This window comes from Phodopus roborovskii, unplaced genomic scaffold, assembly GCF_943737965.1.
Source record: "Phodopus roborovskii unplaced genomic scaffold, PHOROB, whole genome shotgun sequence".
Taxonomy (NCBI): domain Eukaryota; kingdom Metazoa; phylum Chordata; class Mammalia; order Rodentia; family Cricetidae; genus Phodopus; species Phodopus roborovskii.
The window spans coordinates 56,139,724-56,158,431 of NW_026126480.1; the positions used below are offsets into that span (position 1 = coordinate 56,139,724).

At 51.0% G+C, this 18,708-nt stretch overlaps 1 protein-coding gene across 12 annotated transcripts in view; it reads right to left on the reverse strand.

Moving 5' to 3' along the window:
* Window positions 1-743: 743 nt before the first annotated feature.
* Mark2 (microtubule affinity regulating kinase 2) overlaps window positions 744-18,708 on the reverse strand; it is a 64,879-nt gene continuing 46,914 nt past the window's right edge. For 2 of the 12 annotated variants that reach the window (XM_051193836.1, XM_051193829.1), the window contains exons 2-19: window positions 14,675-14,854; window positions 14,351-14,404; window positions 11,570-11,618; window positions 11,292-11,357; window positions 11,103-11,173; window positions 10,833-10,889; window positions 10,147-10,383; window positions 9,382-9,501; window positions 9,177-9,276; window positions 8,982-9,094; window positions 8,305-8,437; window positions 7,903-8,075; window positions 7,630-7,727; window positions 6,694-6,855; window positions 5,892-6,149; window positions 4,943-4,969; window positions 3,039-3,083; window positions 744-2,448 (exon numbers count right to left, since the gene is read on the reverse strand). In XM_051193836.1, coding sequence (XP_051049793.1) covers window positions 2,088-2,448; window positions 3,039-3,083; window positions 4,943-4,969; window positions 5,892-6,149; window positions 6,694-6,855; window positions 7,630-7,727; window positions 7,903-8,075; window positions 8,305-8,437; window positions 8,982-9,094; window positions 9,177-9,276; window positions 9,382-9,501; window positions 10,147-10,383; window positions 10,833-10,889; window positions 11,103-11,173; window positions 11,292-11,357; window positions 11,570-11,618; window positions 14,351-14,404; window positions 14,675-14,809 — 2,259 coding nt within the window. In that variant the 5' untranslated portion in view covers window positions 14,810-14,854 and the 3' untranslated portion in view covers window positions 744-2,087. The other 10 variants (XM_051193832.1, XM_051193834.1, XM_051193835.1 and 7 more) reach the window with 10 other exon arrangements.

Genomic DNA, 18,708 nt, shown 5'->3' on the forward strand with positions numbered 1-18,708 from the left:
GCAGTGGAGAGGGGATTGGGGTGGGAAGGCCAGAGACCTGGCAGGAAGAATGGCCAGCAACTATTAGGGGGCCCACTTTGTCCACCCCCAAGAAACTTGGAGAAAGGAGGGTTGGGGACTTACACAGACATGGGTTTATTTTTCAATGTTTTTTGTTTTTTGTTTTTTTTTTTAAAAAAAGAAATAAATGCAACCTCTTAATGTATGAGTCTCCATGTCTTTGCCAGGGTGGAAGGGAACTGGCCATCCAGTGCTGGCCTCTCCCTGGACCTAGACAGCAACCAATTCTCTCCTGCGAGGCAGGCAGGCTAGGCCACATTTTGCCCAGGGGGTACTGGGTCCCTGCCCAGCAGGGAGAAGGAACAGGAGGCAGCAGCTCAGATTCCAAACATTCTCTTTATTACGTGTTTGATCCAGAGGAGAAACTAAGTGCAGGGTAGGGGAAGAGGGGGCTAGGCAGGGAGGGGCCACCTTGCCTGGGTGCCCCAGCCCCCACCCCATTCGCTGGGAGCCAAGCCATGCCCTCCTGGCCCCCTTGGAGCACCCGGGCTGTTCCATAGGGCAAGGGGAGGGGTGGTGGGGAGGAGCCCTTGGTCTGAGCCATAGCCAGTGGAGCATGGGGCTGGAGGGTTGAGGTTGGCAAGGTCCCTTCCTGGAACCCAAAAACTCAACCTGTAGGTGAGTCTGGCCTGGTCTGGGAGCCAGGGCGATGAATGGGTGAGGGTGGGGGGTGGTGGTGACACAAGACACTGGGGCTAAGGGTGGAGTCATTGTAAATCAAAAAGAAAAAAAAATAAAAAAAAAAAAACCCATCACAAAAAAAAAAAATGTACAACTCAGGTGAGGGTAGGGCAGCCTCTGTAAGACTCCCCCAATTTCTCAAGAACTGAAACAGCAGAGAAATAAATTAAGGGATGCAGTGGCCGCCACCAGCCAAGCGCCTAGAGCCACCCATTCATACACTGGCCTTAGAGGTTATTAGCAAGCGGGAGTCACTCTGTCCCACCCTATGGAGGACAGAGGCTCCTGGACCTGCCGCCCGATCCAGCCTTCCGCCAGGCAGCCATGGAGGCCCTGGACAGTCTCCTGAGAGGGGGGGCGGCAGCGCCAGGAAGAAAAGGCAAGGCTGAGAGATGACGACGGTGCCCAGACTAATGCCAAGGAAGGGGAAGGGGGGATGGGGGGGTGAGGGGCTGTGCTTTCAGACAAAGACGCCCAGAACGGAGAAGCCTGTGTCCCTGTTCCCAAGGGGGTTGAGAGCCCAGGCCCCTCTCCCTCCCCTCTCCCAGTACTGGGGTAGCTCCACTTTCCGCTGGGAAGGTGGGAGAAGATGGCACAGACTTCTGAGGAGGGGAACAAACATTCCCCACAGCAGCTCATTGAAGGAAATGCCCAGCTCTAGGGAAGGAGAGCAGAGGATACGGTATGGAGGGAGCCAGGGTCCCACCGCTCACCCTCACCAAAGCTGTGCCGTACCCCCACCGGGCCCCGGTAAAGGCCTGTAGCCCAAAGGCCTGGGTGGGGCAAGGGAAGGCCACCTCTGGTGGGTCGCTTGGAGGGGAAAGGAGTTGGGAGAGAGGAGAAGCCCAAAGTGGGCCTGGCGGAGGGCCTGCCAGGGAACTCCACCACTCTTGCCTGAGAGTGTTCCAGCCCTGAGCCACCCTCCCAGGAACCCCACAGATCCAGTCTTGACTGTCCCAATGGGGCAGGGAGGAAAGGTGGCCGCTGGGAGAAATTTTTTTTTCTTTTTTTCTTTTTGGTAATAAAAATTTTCTTGGTTTAGGCGAAATACTCTGTGCAACCGCAGTACCGAGGGGGAGCCCTGCCCCCCCCATCCCTTCCCTTGCCTCCTGTAGGGGAAGAGAGGAAGGAGGGACTTCTGGGCAGGGGTGAATGTGAGGGAGGAAGAACCATTTCCCATCCCCCACAAACATGGAAGAAAAAAACCGAGAAGGGCCTGGAAGGGGACAAGTGCCAGCAGGGGAGACACACCAGTTCGTCCTGCAGTTTCTCCCAGGGGGATGCAGGGTTGGCCCAGGAAGCCAAGTCCACAGGTGGGTCTCTGCTGCCCCCCTCCTGACAGCCTGTTAAAGCTTCAGCTCGTTGGCTATTTTGGAGGCAATGTTTTTGAAGGCCATGGAGGTGCCTGATATCCGCTTAAACCGAACGCCGTTGAGAGATAACCGAGGCAGTTTGCACACCTCCATCTCCCACTGCACAAAGTTCTCGTGGCCTGGGGTGCCGTGCATGCACAGCAGCATGTACCGCTCGTGCAGCTCGCTTTGGCAGCTGTTGGCGTCCAGCACCTTTCGGATCTCCCGCATCATCTCATTGGGCTCCATAGAGCTCGTGGTCTTCATGCTCCAGGTGAAGCGCAGGGAACGAGGCTTGGCCTCCCGAAACTCTTCCTTTTCCTTGTCATTGCCTCCACCGCCTACCACGTGGGGTCTGTGGAGAGGGTAGAGGGAGGGGTAAGATGGGGGCTGACACATCCCACCCGTGAGAGAGCCACCCTGGCAGGCAGACCCTGAGGCCACAGAGAAGCAGAGAGGAATACAGCGGCAGTTGGAAGAGGGAGCAGCTAGTCCCTTCCCTGGATGGCACACGGGAGGCCTCTGGCTCATCCCTCAGGATGGCGGGTGACAAGAGGCCAGTTGGGGCAGAGTAACAGTTCCATGCTGTTAACTGGTTCTGTTCTTGGGGATCAGGCAGGAAACAAGAGAACTGAGCAGCACCAAGCAGACTGTCCTCCTTGAGGGTGATGAGGCCGAGCAGCAAGGCCAGCAGTGTGGGAACCTGGAGTGCCCCTGCCCTGCCAGGGCTCTGGCTCCATAAAGCACCAGGACCTGAGGCAGGCCCAGAACCACTGCAGGTGGGCGTGGGAAAGGGAAATTCTCTGAGGAAAGGGAGCTCCCAAGAGGGAGGCAGGGCAGAATTGCCAGAGAAAGAGCCAGTGGCAGGAGGAAGAGAGGAGCAGGCGGCCGTGGCAAGCCCGGTGGCCTGGGCAGGGCCAGGAGTGCTGGCTCCAGCCCTCTCACCTGAGCGTCTCCACTCGGTCTTTGTTTTCAGGTTCATTCAGGTTCCTCAAAAAACAGAGCGAGGCAGAGTTTAGTCTGGGGCCTCTTGCTCCTTCCACCCTGCAGACCCAGGTGAGGTTGGGTCTAGGGACATGCCACCAGTGGGTGGGCAGGACCCAAACCCAAAAGCTACTTGCCAGTCGTCTACAGGCCAACTTGGCTTGGCAGTACCTCACTCTAGCAGCTAGATTGCCCCTTTCTGACAGGGAGCCCCAGCAGGGGGCTGTCCCTCCCCACACTCCCAGAGCTCAGCTCTGGGGGAGGAGGGTGCTGCTGTATAGGCTCTCGTACCCAGCACACAGCCCAGCACCAGGAGCTCCCCTTCCAGCCCACAGCCAGGCTCAAGTCACTACTGGAATGCGGGCTGGGAACAAATTTTTGTGCCAACAACCAGGGTGGCAGAATGAAGATGGAGGTAAAGGCCATTCTGTCTGTCTTGGAAGAGAGACTGTGAAAGCCTCTTACAGGGCGCACTGTGTCAAGACCTCTGGAGTTGTTAGGTAAACACCTGGGGTAGGTGCCTGTGGCCCAGTGGGCAAGGTCACTGTGATGCTGGACTGGCTGCTCATACAAGGCAACGGCTAGGCAGGGCCCTAGGGAGGTGAGAAAGAGGTCTGGCCCCGCTGAGCGGCTTCTCCAGCTCCTGCCAGGAAGATGAGTGCCTGGAGCTGGGATTCTGGGGGCTGTAGGGAAGAGGAGGGACAAGAAGGAGGAGAGAGCAGCAGCAGCACATGTAAAAGGAGCAAGAAGACACAAGACACAGATGCCAAGGAGCAGGCTGTGAGCAGGGCCCGCGTGTGCAAAGGACGGGCTCCAGCTGCTCTCTCCAGGCCCCTATGGGGCAGGCCCTGCCAGCCATGCAGTGAGCTGGGGTAGGGTGGGTGCGTAGGGATGTCTCAAGATCCCATCTGGCCCATCTATCCCTCATGTGGGAGCCAAGGCACCTGCCAAGCAAACCCAGAGCTCCCAATCTGGCCCTCCGTCTGCAGCTCAGTAGCTGGCGTACCTAGGCCTGCAGAGGACATGGCCAGGCTCAACAAGCCAGGCTCTGTCCCAGGAAGGGAGATGCAGGAGCAGGGTGTGGACCCCTGCCTGAGAATATCCAGCTCCTGGCTCTTTGGCAGGCTCAGGCGACATCTGGAGGAAACAGCCCAGAGGAGAGGAGCGTAAGCGCCCAGATGCTGTGCCAGGGTGGGCTAGGTCAGTTCTGTAGCACCCACCAGAAGGGGGCGCTGTATTGCATCTATGAGGCAAAGTCTTCTGGGGCCTGGAGGAGTCAGGCTAGCCAAGGGACCCTAATGTCCCTATAGTACCTCCAAAGTCCTTTCATGGCATAGTACAGGGGAAATAGGTCACAGCCCTGAGGTCCAGCAAGCCCAGGACACCCCCAAATGAGACATCATTCCAGATGCACCTCAAACCCGTGGAGGTTACTTGTAGCACATGCAAACAACAGGGGAAAGGGCCAGAAAGGGAGCCCAACGTGACCCAAACCTGGTTGGGTATGAGGAGACAATCTTAAAGGGAGAAACCTGAGGTCTCTTCTCTTCTGAGGCCATGCACCTGCAGACCCAAGGAGGCCCCTCACTTTGAAAGCCATTTGCTCTGAATGAACCAAAATGTCCTCTCAGGAGAACATGCATTCCAAGTCCTGCCAGTGTGAAGGGGCAGGGAGGTCAGCTTGGGGCTGAGACCCCACCAGAGAAGTCTTCATCCCTTTAAGATAGCAGACAGGAGGCCCACATATACAGGGTCAGCAGAAAGACAGGAAGCATCAGCCAACAGGGGAGTTAGTGACAGAGGCACGACAAAGACACAGAAAGACAGACACACACACACACACACACAGAGGGCTCAACGCCTACCTTCTGGCAAACCTGAAAGACAGATTTCTAAAAAAAACAAACAAAAAAGACAAAATAAAAAAAGAAATAAAAAAACCCAATCAAACAAACAAACAAACAAAAAACAAAAAACCAACAAGACAGTATGTGGGTGAGCAGGTGGGGAGTGGGCTTTTCAGGTTCGGAAGAGCCGCTCAGCGAGACTGGAGTCCTGGACTTCAGGTCTGTTCGCCCCTGCAGCCTCACCCGTGTCGGCGGCTTGGATGGGTGAAGGGCAAACAGCAGGGATGGGCAGGCTGGCTCTCAAAAAGCCCCACCTGGTTCTAACAGTTTAGACTCCAGGGTTGAACAGGGACAGGGTATCTCAGAGGAACCCATGGCTGAGCCATCTCAGGCCACTCATCTCTGTGATGGGGGCTCAGCCTCATGAAGAGATTTCCCCACTGGGTCTAGGCCAGGAAGGCACTGGAACCCGGGCACTGCAGGAAAGGCCCCTGTAGCCCTCAACAGCTATTTAATTTATGGGCTTTGCCCTGAGAAGGCCTGGGGCAGAAAAACAGTGAGAGCCAGCCACAGTCTATCTAGGGGTGGGTAACAGGGGAAGGAGGTCAAAGGGGGCAAGAACAGACTAGAAAAATCTTTCAACCCAGCCTGGCTCACGCCTCATGACTTTGCAGCTGCGTCACCAAATATAAGTTTCCATGGGAACCCAGGAGAGAAGAGGGGGCTTTTATTTTAGCATCTGAGTTCACACTCCCCTAGAGAGGAGGCGGCATCGCCCATCTGCTTGGGGCCATCAAATGAGGGGTGCCTGAGAAGTGCTGGGGAAAGGCCTAAGAGGATGAGTCTAGATGCCTAAGATGTTGAGAACAACCCTATGTCTTAGCCCTGCTGAGGCACCAACCCCAGCTCTGTTGTCTCCACCCCAACCCCCATGTAAGTGGGAAGGCCTGGCTCCAGCCCCTCTCACCTGCGAACAAACTTGGAGGTGAACTTGCTGAAGATGCTTCCAGAGGCCCCCCGCCTGCCCTGGCTATGGCCAGAGGGAGAGGCTGGGGTTACCCCATAGGGTAGATTCTGCTGGTCCCGCACCTGTCGGAGCTGGCCAGCATGGAAGGTGCTCCGACTGGACACACCCCGGGGGAAATTGGTTCTGTCTGCGGCTCCACCACTGGTGCTGATGTTGTGGGCGGAGGGGGAGGCGACAGGGACACGTTGGGGGGCTGTGCTATGGGAAAAGAGGTAGGGGCAAAGGCACATGTCAGGTACAGGGAGCCACCAGTACTGAGCACATGCAGGCCCTGTGATGGGGATTGGGAATGCTAGGGTGGAAGCAGCCATCACAGAGGACACAGAAGGAAGGGACTGACCATTGAGGACAATGGTGAGATGGTCTTGGGGGGGGGGAGGGACAAGGAGGGTGCATGTATGTAAGCAGTATAGGCTGGAGAGAGAGGCCCTGGACCTGAAGGGGACAAGGAGAGCCCTCAAGAGCTGACTGTCCCTAAGGAACGCTAATAAGGTTCAGAGTAGAACAAAACGTCTTCCCTCTGGAGCTTCAGGGCAGCTTCCTGCACTCCTATTCTGAGGGGGCTAGAGGAAAAAGGGCATTATTATCATTTGTGTCCTCTATTTTCTGTAGGGAACAGAGCTATTTTTTATAGTTAAGACGACAAAAATAAATCAGGTCCCCTAGGTGGGAAGATGCTGTAGGGCAGGGCAGGGCAGGGCAGGCCAGGGGACAAGTGCATTAGCTACCCCAGCACACTTGCCTGGGCCGAGGCACCTCACAGTTACTCTCCGTGGGGGGCAACCCAGAGGCCTTGTTGGGGTGTACGGAGGCAGACATGGATTTCTGGTGCTGGCGGGCCCGGGCCGCAGAGACTGCGGCAGAAGCAGAAGCCGTGGAGGCCCGGGACCCTGGCATGGTTAGGCTAGGAGACAAAAGCAGCGGAGAGGCCCGGATTAAGGGTGAGATAAGAGTCTGGGTTAGGAAGCAAGGGCAGGGCCAGGGTCAGAGCTGTAGCCTCAGCGGATGCAGGTCAGACCCAGGGAGCGGCTCCAGGACAGTGAGAGCTAAGGACAAGCCATTGGAAGTGGAGGGCAAGGTCAGTAAGCAGCCAGGGAGGCCAGAGCCTGGGAAGAGAAAACCAAAAATGAGGGGAAGCTGACAGGAAGCCACACTAGTCTCCCAGGAAATGTGAGAACAAGGATTTTCCCTCTATACAAAGGATAGGATGTTGCTGAGGAGAAATTCTCATTAAACTCAAAAGAGGTGGGACCAGTTAATGTTAACACACCAAACAGGGTGGCAGGCAAGGTGGGGAACTCTGCTTCTGAGGCCACAATAAAGCCCTCACTGGGGAGTCCCCCATGGGTACTCTGGGCTCTGTCCTCAGGCGGGGGGCCCAAACACACGAAGCTGTACAGTACCTAGACAGATGGACAATTCTAGACTTGGTGTGGTCAAGAAGCAGGATGACTGATGAGCTGCTTACTGGTACCCTGTGCTTGGCAAATGTCAAGAGCAGAGGACAGGAGGAAGGATGGCATGGTGCAGGGAGGGTGGATGGCTAGACTGGACAGGGCCAGGACAGGACTCCAGGGACATTGCTCTGGAGAGGCAGAAGATGATGCCACTGACAGGTATCACTGCCCACTGTGAGGAGTGGCCCCCAAGAGCAAGGCAGGCAAGTCCAGATACTCACCTGTCTTTACCATTCTGGATAGAGGACTGGCCAAGGCCGGCCCTGTCCAAAAGTGGGGAGTTCCTGCTTCGGTTTGTGCTGGTGGAGAGGACGCTGTTCTGTGAGGAAGGGAGGGCAAGAGCTGTCTCACAGGAGCCATGATGTTCTCCAGGGCCATGGAGGCCCTGTCCCAAGCTGCTCTGTAGTCTACTTTCTATAGTAAGCTCAGGTAGAGCCACGGGCCAGCCCTCACCAAGGAACACCAGGACTGAGGGGTGGTAGCTCATGGCTTACTGTGGAGGGGGTAGGAGTGGTCTTCTTCCTCTCTACGCCAGGCAGAGGGCTGGCAGGCACTTTGGCGGTGCTGCTGGCTTTCCGCCCTGTCTCTTCCTCAGGCCGCTTATTTTCTGCATTGTTACTCTGGGTCTTCTTAGAGTAGGAATTTGAGGTGGGAATGGCAGGGACGGCTATGGGGCAAAAGGTGAAATGTGTAAGAGTAGGAGTCTGCCTGAAGACTCGCTGCGTGCTTGGTACTTCCTTACCATCATAGTCCCATTTCCCGGAAGTGGAGGCAAGTTATTAACCAGCCCATAGCCATGCTATTATGAAGGAGCTGAACCAGGACTGAAATGTAGCTGAACCTATGAGGGTTCAGGAGAAAGCTGTCCCTGACATTCAATTCCCAAGAGCACATACCCTGGTCACTGGAGCGCCGCTGCTTAGGGTTGGCAGAGACACTGCGCTGAACCTTGTGGGATGGAGATGGGGCACTACTGTTGGTCAGATCAGCTGAAGGCCGGGGCTTCAAAGTGATGGTGTCACCTTCCAGCTGCAAGAATAGAAAGCATGGCTTCAAAGGAGAGTGAAAATCCCAAGCAGATTCTTCCAGATGCACATGTTTGCATGTTCCACCCTGCCCTAACACAGAGACTTCATCCCACATGACTAATATAGACAGATGCCCTTAATCACATATGCTCTGACATACACTCCTCAGAAAGTCACCATTTCCTCAGGGAGGGCTACTCATGCCTGCATACCTAGAGATAAACACACGCACAAGAACATACACACTCAGACTAAGAGACCCATCCCTTCCTACAGAGAAACTGGGGCTCATGCCAAGTGCCATGGTGATCTCTAAAACAGGTTAATGTGATAACCAAGTGAGAGCCCCACCACCACCAAGGTGGGAGATTATGAGTACAGGTGGGCACTTAGAACCCAAACTGGCAAAAGAACAATCACAACACTTCCGAAACCACAGCCAAGACAGACTTGTGGCACAAAGAAACATATCCAGCCATGGCTAAAGACTGGGTGCTACCACAGCACAGTTGGCAGGTCAGGGCATAAGAACCGAAAGCACGCACCTCAGAGCTCTTGTAGCCTAGAAGCAGATAGGTGGCCATCACTTCGTTGTACCTCTGGCCCACCAGCGAGTCCTGGATCTCTTCTCGTGTGTAACCCATTGACACCATCAACTCTGGTGGTTGGGGGAGGGAAGGACAGTTAAGGCTGATCTCCATCTGTGGGCAGGCTCCAGCTCCCAGCCAGCACAGCCTCACCTGTCCGCCGGGGATCCTTGTAGTCAGGGAGTGGCTCCACATAAGGCTTTAGCTCATCGTCTTCATGCCCCACATTCATCCACCGATCTTTCATAATTTGCTAGGAAGAAAGAGAAGGGCAAAGCACAGAGATGGAGGAAACTCAGCATGGGGTTCTCCGTGGGAACCCCAGGATTTCTGGCCAGCTGGGTTCTAGGCTGCTCACCTCTAAAGTGCCTCTCTTACTAGGATTAAGTATGAGAAATTTCTTAAGCAGGTTTTCACAGTCCGTGGACATGTAGAATGGAATACGGTATTTTCCCCTCAGTACCCGCTCCCGTAGCTCCTGCGGTTGGAAAACTGAAGTTACCCTCAGGCCGAGGAAACAAGTCTTACATCCAGGATCCAGACAATGGAAAACAGAGTGCAGAAAGCCCAGGTCACGGCAACTCACAAGTGAGGCAATCAAGCCCTGCACACCAGCTACCTCTCAGTGCACCTTAGAGAGGTGGACATACAGTGTCTCTTTGAAGACAGGATCTACACTCTAATTCTGATGTGTCAAGACTCTCTCTTTTTTTTTTTAATAAAGAAAAATAACACTTATTTTGTGGATGGGGTGTGTGCACTACAATGTGAGTGGAGGTCAAAGGACAACTTGCACGAGGTCAGGTTCTCTACCTCTACTACGTGCGTCCTGGGGTTCAAGCTTTATCCACCAACCCACCCTGCTAGCCCCTTTTGTTTGTTTAGAGATTTCTCATTCTCTAGCCTAGGCTGGCATGACATTCTGAGTCTTTTTGTCCTGGCCTCTCCACTGCAGAAATTACAGGCATGAACTATGTATTGACCACTTAACTGCCTTTCTCTGAAGCTCTAACTTGAGAAAAATGCGGACAAGTAGAAAGTTTTTGAGTGGGCAGAGAGAAGACCAGAGGCCAAGAAGAGACGAAAAAGAAAAACAATTATCTAAGGCTGCACTTCACTCCACCTTGAGGTTCTGTCCATCAAAAGGCAGGGACCCGCTGACCAGTGTATAGAGGATGACTCCCAGGCTCCACACATCCACCTCAGGACCGTCATATTTTTTGCCTTGGAAGAGTTCTGGAGCAGCATAAGGAGGGCTGCCACAGAAAGTATCCAGCTTGTTCCCAAAGGTAAATTCGTTGCTAAAGCCGAAGTCTGCAATCTTGATGTTCATATCAGCATCCAAGAGGAGGTTTTCTGCCTGAGAGGTAAGACGGTAAGCATCAGAGCCCCATATAGAGAACCTTAAGGTACAGAGGCAGGCAGGATCGGGGCAATGGGAGAGCCACTAAAAGTCATCTCTAGTTTCACAACTTTCTCCATCTGCCAGACAGGCTGGACAGGAGTTGTGATATCAGTCACATATACACTTTTCCCTAGGTCAGCCACCAGGATGCCTCAAGGACCAGGAAAGCCTGGAGTATTCCTGCCATACCTGACAGGTATGGGCAAGGGCAAAGACTCTATGCTTGCTAGTGCTATGGTGGGAGCCTAAGTCTGGGTACAAGGCCATTCCTAAAAACTTCCAGATCATCTTTAAAAAGAAAAAAAAAAAAAAATCAATGGCCGGAGCTCTGGAATACTCAGAGCTTAACTGGAGGAGAACAAGCAGGCCTTCAGGAAGGCACAGGAGATACCAACACACCTCACCTTTAGGTCTCTATGAACAATAAACTTCTGGTGACAGTACTGCACAGCAGACACTATCTGAAAGGAAGGAAGAAGGGTTAGCTTGGGTGTCTGAGAGTAAGCCACAGGGATTGGCAGAGCTGTCACTGATGACCTGTTTTGAAGTTACCAAGCAGACCAGCAAAGCTCAAAGTAGCCCCTTCTAAGGCCACCTACTCAGGCAGCTCCTCTTCCGTGCCAAATCCCACAGGGGAGGGCTGGGCATAGAGCTAAAGGTGGAGATACACCCACCTGGCGGAATTTGGCTCGAGCTTCTTTTTCCTTCATCCTGCCATGGGCCACCAGGTAATCAAATACCTCCCCTGCAAGAGATGAGATGGTGGAGTACAGTGAGAGGGGAGGAAGTGGAGGGTGTGGGAAGAACAGGGAGGGGAGAGAGATGGGGGTGGGAGGTAATGCAAGAGGCAACATCAGACCTACCTCCACTGGCATACTCCATGACAAGGTAGAGCGTCTTCTCAGTCTCAATCACTTCAAATAACTTAACTGCAAGAGAAAGGCTGTGCTGGGACCTGCTGTGTCCAGACATGCCCAGGAGGCAGCTGAACTGTGAGCTGAGCCTTCAGAAGCTGAGTGTGACAACCCTCCAGGACAGAATCATCCACAAGGCAATGTGATAGGGAAAGGATGTGTGTGTAGATGCGGGCATGTGGAGCCTTGCTGAGGGGGAGGAAGAAAGAGATGACAACACTTCTCACCTATGTTGGGATGACTCAAAACCTTCATTATTCTTACTTCTCGGAATAGCTGGAAGAGAAAGCACAGGGCTCATTTCATGCCTGCCTGATGAACTTACTTCAGGCCCCCACAAGAACCCTAGTGGGGTTTCTCTCTTTTCTTAATCCCCCCCCCCCCCAGGAACCAAATGCAATCCCACAAAGAGAGGAGAGACGAGCAGACAGGGGAGCTAGAGCAGGGGTAGTTCACTAGCTTACTGCTCAGACCATGCCCTCTTACACACCCAGCTAAATCTAGAGGTCCTCCAAGCAGTAGTTAAGTGCCTCTGCAGGAGAAGGGACACACACAGAGTCCTTGAGTATTCAGCACTAAGCGTCTCGGCCAGCTCACAGTCAAAACCTGTCAGGTGGCCCTGGTGACCAGAGAGGAGCTTCAAAGGGCACCATACCATCTTGTGACATCTACGGGTCAGAGGGCCAGCACTGGGGGAGAGGCCTTTTCTCCTGAGCCTCGGAGGTAACAAGAGAAGAAACCACTCCTATATATAGCTGATGCCAATTTTAATCAAATCCACCTCCACACACTCACGCTGTCTTTGTGAAACAAAATCAGGGGCTCTAAACCATACATTTCCATACAGGAAGATGACAGAAATGAACTTTTTCCCCTGCGGGGGCCAGAGAACTAGAAGAAGGGTTTTGCAACTTCCCAAGCCTCACTACTTATACAAGAACTGAGTTTTCTTGTTGTTGGTGTGTGTGTGTGTTTTTTTTTTTTTTTTTTTTTTTTTTTTTTTTTGAGTAGTGGTGGTTTACCTAGATCCCTAATCCAGAATGTAGTTTATAGAATATAGTAAAAATGGCATTCCCCCTTTAATGAGCCCCAGAGCTTTCATGGACTGGGATAAAAGGGATCTGATCCAACTTCCCCCCTCTTCATAAGCTCTTCCTCCACCCAATAGCTATGCTGGTGAAAAAGCAAGAGTCCTGGTCGCCATCTCAGAGGTGACCACTGGGGGCAGATCTGTGATGGTAGCCAGAGCCAGTACCACCAGTTCATTCTCAAGCATATCCATTTGGTCTGGAGGGGCACTCTTCTGGGACAGCGGGAAGTTTTCTGGGCTGCCTAGAACCCTGAAGGGCCAATGTCTTCAAACCTCAAACCTTGGGGTGGGGGGCACTGCTAAGAAGAAATGTAAACAGAACAAATGGCCAGAATGAGACTGGCCTTGCTAAGAAAGCATATAAAAAAGCTTCTTAAGTGGCTATATTTCTGCATCTTGGGGGGGGGGGGCAGGAGTAACAGGAGTTCAAGGCTATCCTCAGCTAGATGATGAGTTCAAGTCCAGCCTGGGTATATAAGATCCAGTTTCAAAAAAAAAAAAAAAAAACAAACAAAAAAACCTTTCTATTTATCTGATACTGGAACCTTCTAATTAATCACAAAGAAGCAGGGAGAAAGAGTGCGGAATGAACTGTCTTGGTTCTTAATGGTAATGAACTGAGTGCTAGCTAAGTCACAATGCTGCAGGGCTGGAGACAATGTAGCAGGGACAGGCCTCTTTCTCTTTCTCCATAAGCTCTGAGCAGGAGGTCCTGATGATGACAGCATTTCTTCTGTTTTGTAATAAAAACCTTTTAGGGCTAACAAAATTTGTGAACACCTTGATTCTAACTGTTAGCGTGCCAGGGAAGTCACTCTAGCTACTCTAATTCTGGGAGCAAATCCCTCTGTAGCAATCCGTGGCTCCTCATTCTCTGTCTCCCATCATTGTGGCTTTATTACAAGGTCATGTCCTAAATCAGCCACTGTAATGTGTTCATAAACCAAACCAAACCAAAGATCCCAAAAAGCTCCCTTGGCCATAACATATGAAGTACCAGATCTTGGAAAAAGTGAGCAGGGGTCAGCTACAGTGGGAAGGCCAGGGAAATTAGACTAACTTGGGTCGGGCCTGATTTATTTTGCTAGTCTGGAGTCCCCTTCTTCTAAATACCTTAGCTCAGGAAAAAGAGGGGGACAGTGTGCTTCCAACTCTGTCAGTCACTTGCAAGCTACTCCCACAAAGTCACACATTATTTTCTCACACACAAACCACACTTTAGTTTCTTTGGTACAGGGCTTATGTCCCTACTTGGGGGTTCTGCTAAAACCTAAGGAAGACCCCAGTTAACAAGGGAAGAAGAGTTCAACTTCATCTAGCACAAGCTGATACTCCCAAAATGAGTATCCAGTAAGAGATTCTAGGGATCAGGTTAACTAGGGGTGCCTTTAATCTGTGCACCTTGTCACAGACTTAGAACTTGAGTCTTCCATATTTCTTCTCTGAATTGGAGCTGACAAAGAATCCAGGGGCAGCTTCTGCTTCCTCATTCCTGACTTCTAGGAGCCCTCCACTGCCGTCTTGGTGTAACTTCTAGCAATGCTATAGACGTGTTTTTACAGAGAGCTGGGCACAGGCCAGGAGATAACATGATCAAGGAGCAGACTTCAGAAGAGCCTGAGCCTGTGGACAGGAGGCCTACTGGGTGGAGTTGCTACAGGAAACCCAACCAGAGCCAGTAGGGGAGGGGCAGAAGTTTGTTTGTTTGTTTGTTCATTCTGAGACAGAGTTTCTGTGGGTAGCCCTGGCTGTCCTTGAATTTAGAGATACACCTGCCTCTGCTTCCTGAGTGCTGGGACTAAGGACATGTGCCTGGCTCAAAAGGAGAAAGTTTTGAAGAAGTGAGTGGTCTTCTGGGGTCAGTAGATTACTCATCAAAGGGAGACTTAGAAAGGGATGGGAGGCACTGGGCACTTACTTTCTGAAGGCTGGAGGAGTTCAGCTGAGTCTTGTCAATGATCTTCACAGCTACCTGAACATGAGACAAAAGCTTAAGATCACTTCCTTGACCAGGCTAACCAGGATGTGATACTACTTTCTCCATTGATTTCCTACTCCTTCTCATGCTTGGCTGATAGCATACCTATCAGATCTCACTTCTGCAGATAAACAAAGGCTGGCTGTGGGAAGTCTCAGTACTGCCTGTTGGGAGTGTAAACAGGATGGGAGGGAGCTGCTGCCATGACCCCAGTCCCGGTGCTCACCTCTTTCCCCGGTGCTCACCTCTTTCCCCGGTGCTCACCTCTTTCCCCGTCAGGATGTGCCGGGCCAGCTTCACCTTGGCAAAGTTACCCTTGCCAATGGTCTTAAGGAGCCGGTAGTTGCCAATATGGGGCTGCTCATCAGCAGAGGTGGCTGAGTTGCGGCCCCGCAGCATGTTGGACTTACTGCTGGGCTTGGAATCAAGGTGTCCCAAGGTGGGCTGCAGGGTGGAAACAGACATGCCTTTACAGGATACCCCTCTAATTCTGTCTACTGCTACCCTCAGCTCTGAACAAACTCCCAAGCGGCTGGTGTGCAGGGGCAGACTCCACATGACTGATAGGCATGCAAAGAATTACAAAACAGGAGGAAGAGGGCAGAGGAAAGCATTACAACTAGTCTTCATTGCAAAGGTGCACAACATGAGGTTCAGGGCTAAGATCCAGTACACATCAGAGTTCAGGACCAGAGCTGTGCCCCATCAGCACCACCAATCCCCATTAACTCCCATTACTAATCTAGTGGAGCCCCTGTCCCCATCACAGTTGGGAGACCTCGGCCCTGTTCACACTGTGAGAATGCTGCCTCTCAGCTGCAGGAGCACATGATCTGACCATTTCAGTCTTCCTCATCACCCAGTTCTTAGCATCAATCTCTACTTACTATTCATTCTTTACATTTGTTTATTGCTGTGCCCAGTGAGATTGGAAGCCCACGAAGACTAGCCTATAATATCATTTATTAAGTGACACATCATATTGCAACACCTGACAGACTGAACTGTGGTCAATGCTCAGTAAATCACTGTTCAACGGATAAATTGAATGACTGGGTCTGTGTAGTGCAGCAGTCTGCCCTGCTCTGCTCTGCTCTGCCGTACTCAATGGTTCAAACAAGATAGGAAGCAGCAGCAGTCACACTATACAGGTGTATGGGATGAACACAAAGTGCAAAGTTCTAATGAAAACAGGTATGAAGATCTATACATTTTCTGGAAGACCAGGAGTCCCAGTAATTCCTAAGTATATGCCCAAGAGGAAAGAGGACACATGTCCACAGAAATCCCTATGCATTAATGGTCACAGAAGCATAATCCTTAATGCTAAAGGGGAAACAACTCTGTCAAATGTGGCCTAACAACGCAATGAGTTGACCATAATAAGAAAGGAAACACTGATACATGTTGCTCTATCAAAGAATCCTGAAGAGTCAGAGAAGTTGGCCATGAAGAACCATCTTATCTGACTTCATCTTTATGACTGTCTAGAACACACAACTTTACAGAGGCAGATGCAGATTCGTGGTAATCTAGGGAGTGATGGGACGTTTGAGGGTGACAAGGGTGTGTAATTTCTTTTGGGGGCAATGAAAATGATTTGAAATCAAACACCACAAAACAGAATTTAATAAAAGCCATTCATCTATACTTCGAATGGGTAGATGGTATGGTGTGTGACTTATACTCCAACCTAACTGTCAAAGGGAGTTTGGCTTCACCCCTCCTTGGGCCCTGATTCACCTCTCCTAGGACATCTTAGCACACTGGGAAGCTGGTACCGCAGCATGAGCCAGATCCAAGCAGAGCTGCCTTGGAGTCTTCAAGGAGGGGCAGCAGGGTGACTAGAGACGGTCTCCTCTCAGAGCCCCTCCTGATTCTAAGGGAAGACTTCAATAGCTAGAGGAAAAGCATGACTTACTTCAACCTAGGGAGCTGTCTCGGAGTCCCTTGGCAAGAAGCATGGGCCTTACAGAATGTCCTCTTTTTTAACATGTCAATTCAGGGTCTTTGTGTAGCAGCTGTGTGCTTGTTTTTTCTCAGCTGCTAACTCAGACCCCAGAAGTACTTGCACATGGACAACTGTGAAGGCCCCTTGACCCTGGAGGGGTGTCATCCCTGTTACAATTCTTCACCATTTCTCCTGTTCCACTTTTGCTACTTAGTAGCTCTCCACAACAGAGGCTGGACAAGTAGATTTTTCTGCTTCATGTCTTCTCAAAGGAACTCTGTTGCTCACACTGGGGAAGAAGGCAGTTCTATTCCCAGCTATGTCTGCTGGGCCAGTCTCTTGATTGATATCCTGAGTCTCTCCACAGGTCTCAAAGGCCCAGCTTCTAGTCTCCTCTCCTTAGCCCCATCCTCCCTGACAACCTGCCCTCAGGGTTCTCCCAACACTCAGGGCACCAACAACTGGGAAATCTTCGTCTACTTCACTAATAAGTGGGAAAATTACTTGGCAATTTTCTTTTTTGTGGTACTAGGGATTGAGCCTAGATCTCACACATGCTAGGCAACTGTTCTACCCATCTACCCCCAGACCCTTTCCTTGACAACCTAAAAGACAATTATGTGTATGTACATGCTTCTGAGTATATGTATTTGTACCATATGTGGGGATAAGCCTACTGATATCAGAAGAGGGCACTGGATCTTTTGGAACTAGAGTTACAGGTAGTTGAAAACCACTATGTGGGTACTGGGAATTGAACCTGGGTCCACTGTAATAGCAGCATGTGTTCTTAACCACTGAGCCATTTCTCTAACTCCCTTGATAGGGTAGAAGTCCAAAGACCTGTTAATTCTCATTCTAAACAGATGTGGGGAGCTGGGCCCTTTGCAGTTTTAAAGCCCAAGCTAGGAAGCTCCAGACAGCCTGCTGCCTCTACTCTGCTGGCCTCTCGGTGTTTCTGGTCTGGATCTGGTCTATGTGAGACAGGCAGCATTTCCCCTGGGTTCAGCTGTGTGCTAGCTAGACTTCAAGCAGCAACACATAAGCCTGATGTATGCCTGCTTCCTTATGGGTTAGGATTAGCAGTGTAGATACTAGACACAAACTGCTGGAGTTCAGATCCTAACTGCCAGTTCAGGTTAACCTTGCTATTAACATCTTCTGAAAAGCGAGAAGAAAAGCACCCCAACATGACCTGTGCTAGCATTCATACTGAGGGACTGTTTGGAGTACAGAATAAGGTTCAAGTCCTAGCTCCTCACCTACTAATTTTAGTTTCCTTATCTGCAAAGTGGCAATAAAACATTTCCTACTTTTCATGGGCAGATGAAAGAACATATGTTAACTGTTTCAGTCAAAGTTAAATAAAGAACAACCATCAGACAGCCTAGGCTACATGGCAAGTTCAAGGTCAGCTTAGGCTATGTAATGAGACCATAGTTTTTCTGTTTTTGAGCAACTATTATGTCTCCAAATGCTACTGTCAAGTCCTCCTGTAATTAATGTTTTACACCTAAGCTGAGACTGCTAAGCCAATCATGATCTCACAGATGTATGGGAGTGACAGGGGTCTAAGCAAAACATAGTGCTAACCTCCAGATCTAGTGAAACCCAATCTGAGGTGTTTGTTGGCTATCACAGGAGATAGCTTAGGAGAAAAGAAGAGGTGCTGGGCACCGAGGTGGGATAGCTGTGAATGGCTGGTCCCCAGTACAGTGAGAAAGGGTTCCTTGTATAGGACCCACAGAAGTAAGCCAGCTCTGGTGTCTGCTCCTAGGTTCCCTGTTTTACTCACCAAACTCCTCTTTTGATCTGAACCATCCAACTCTTAGGACTTAAATAGTTCTTTGACCCCACTATGTCTTTATGCCACAAGATATGTGTGTGTGTGTGTGTGTGTGTGTGTGTGTGTGTGTATATATATATATATATATATATATATATATATATATATATATATTTTTTTTTTTTTTTTTTTGAGACAGGGTAGCTTTGGAGCCTGTCCTGGAACTAGCTCGGCAGACCAGGCTGGTCTTGAACTCACAGAGATCTACCTGCCTCTGCCTCCCAAGTGCTGGGATTAAAGGTGTGCGCCACAACCGCACAGCCACAAGGTATTTTCTACAGCATAGAAACGGACAGGTTGAGGAGAACCCATTGGGGAGAGCTCAGAAAGAGGTTAGAAAGTAAAACTTTCAGCCCAGTGATGGCAATGCATGCCTTTAATCCCAGACTGGTCCATAGAGAAGATAGCAAGACTACACAGAGAAACCTTGTCTCAAACAAAACAAACAACAGCCAACAACAACAAATGGAAAAAAAAAAATGAAAGAAAGAAAAAAAGCAA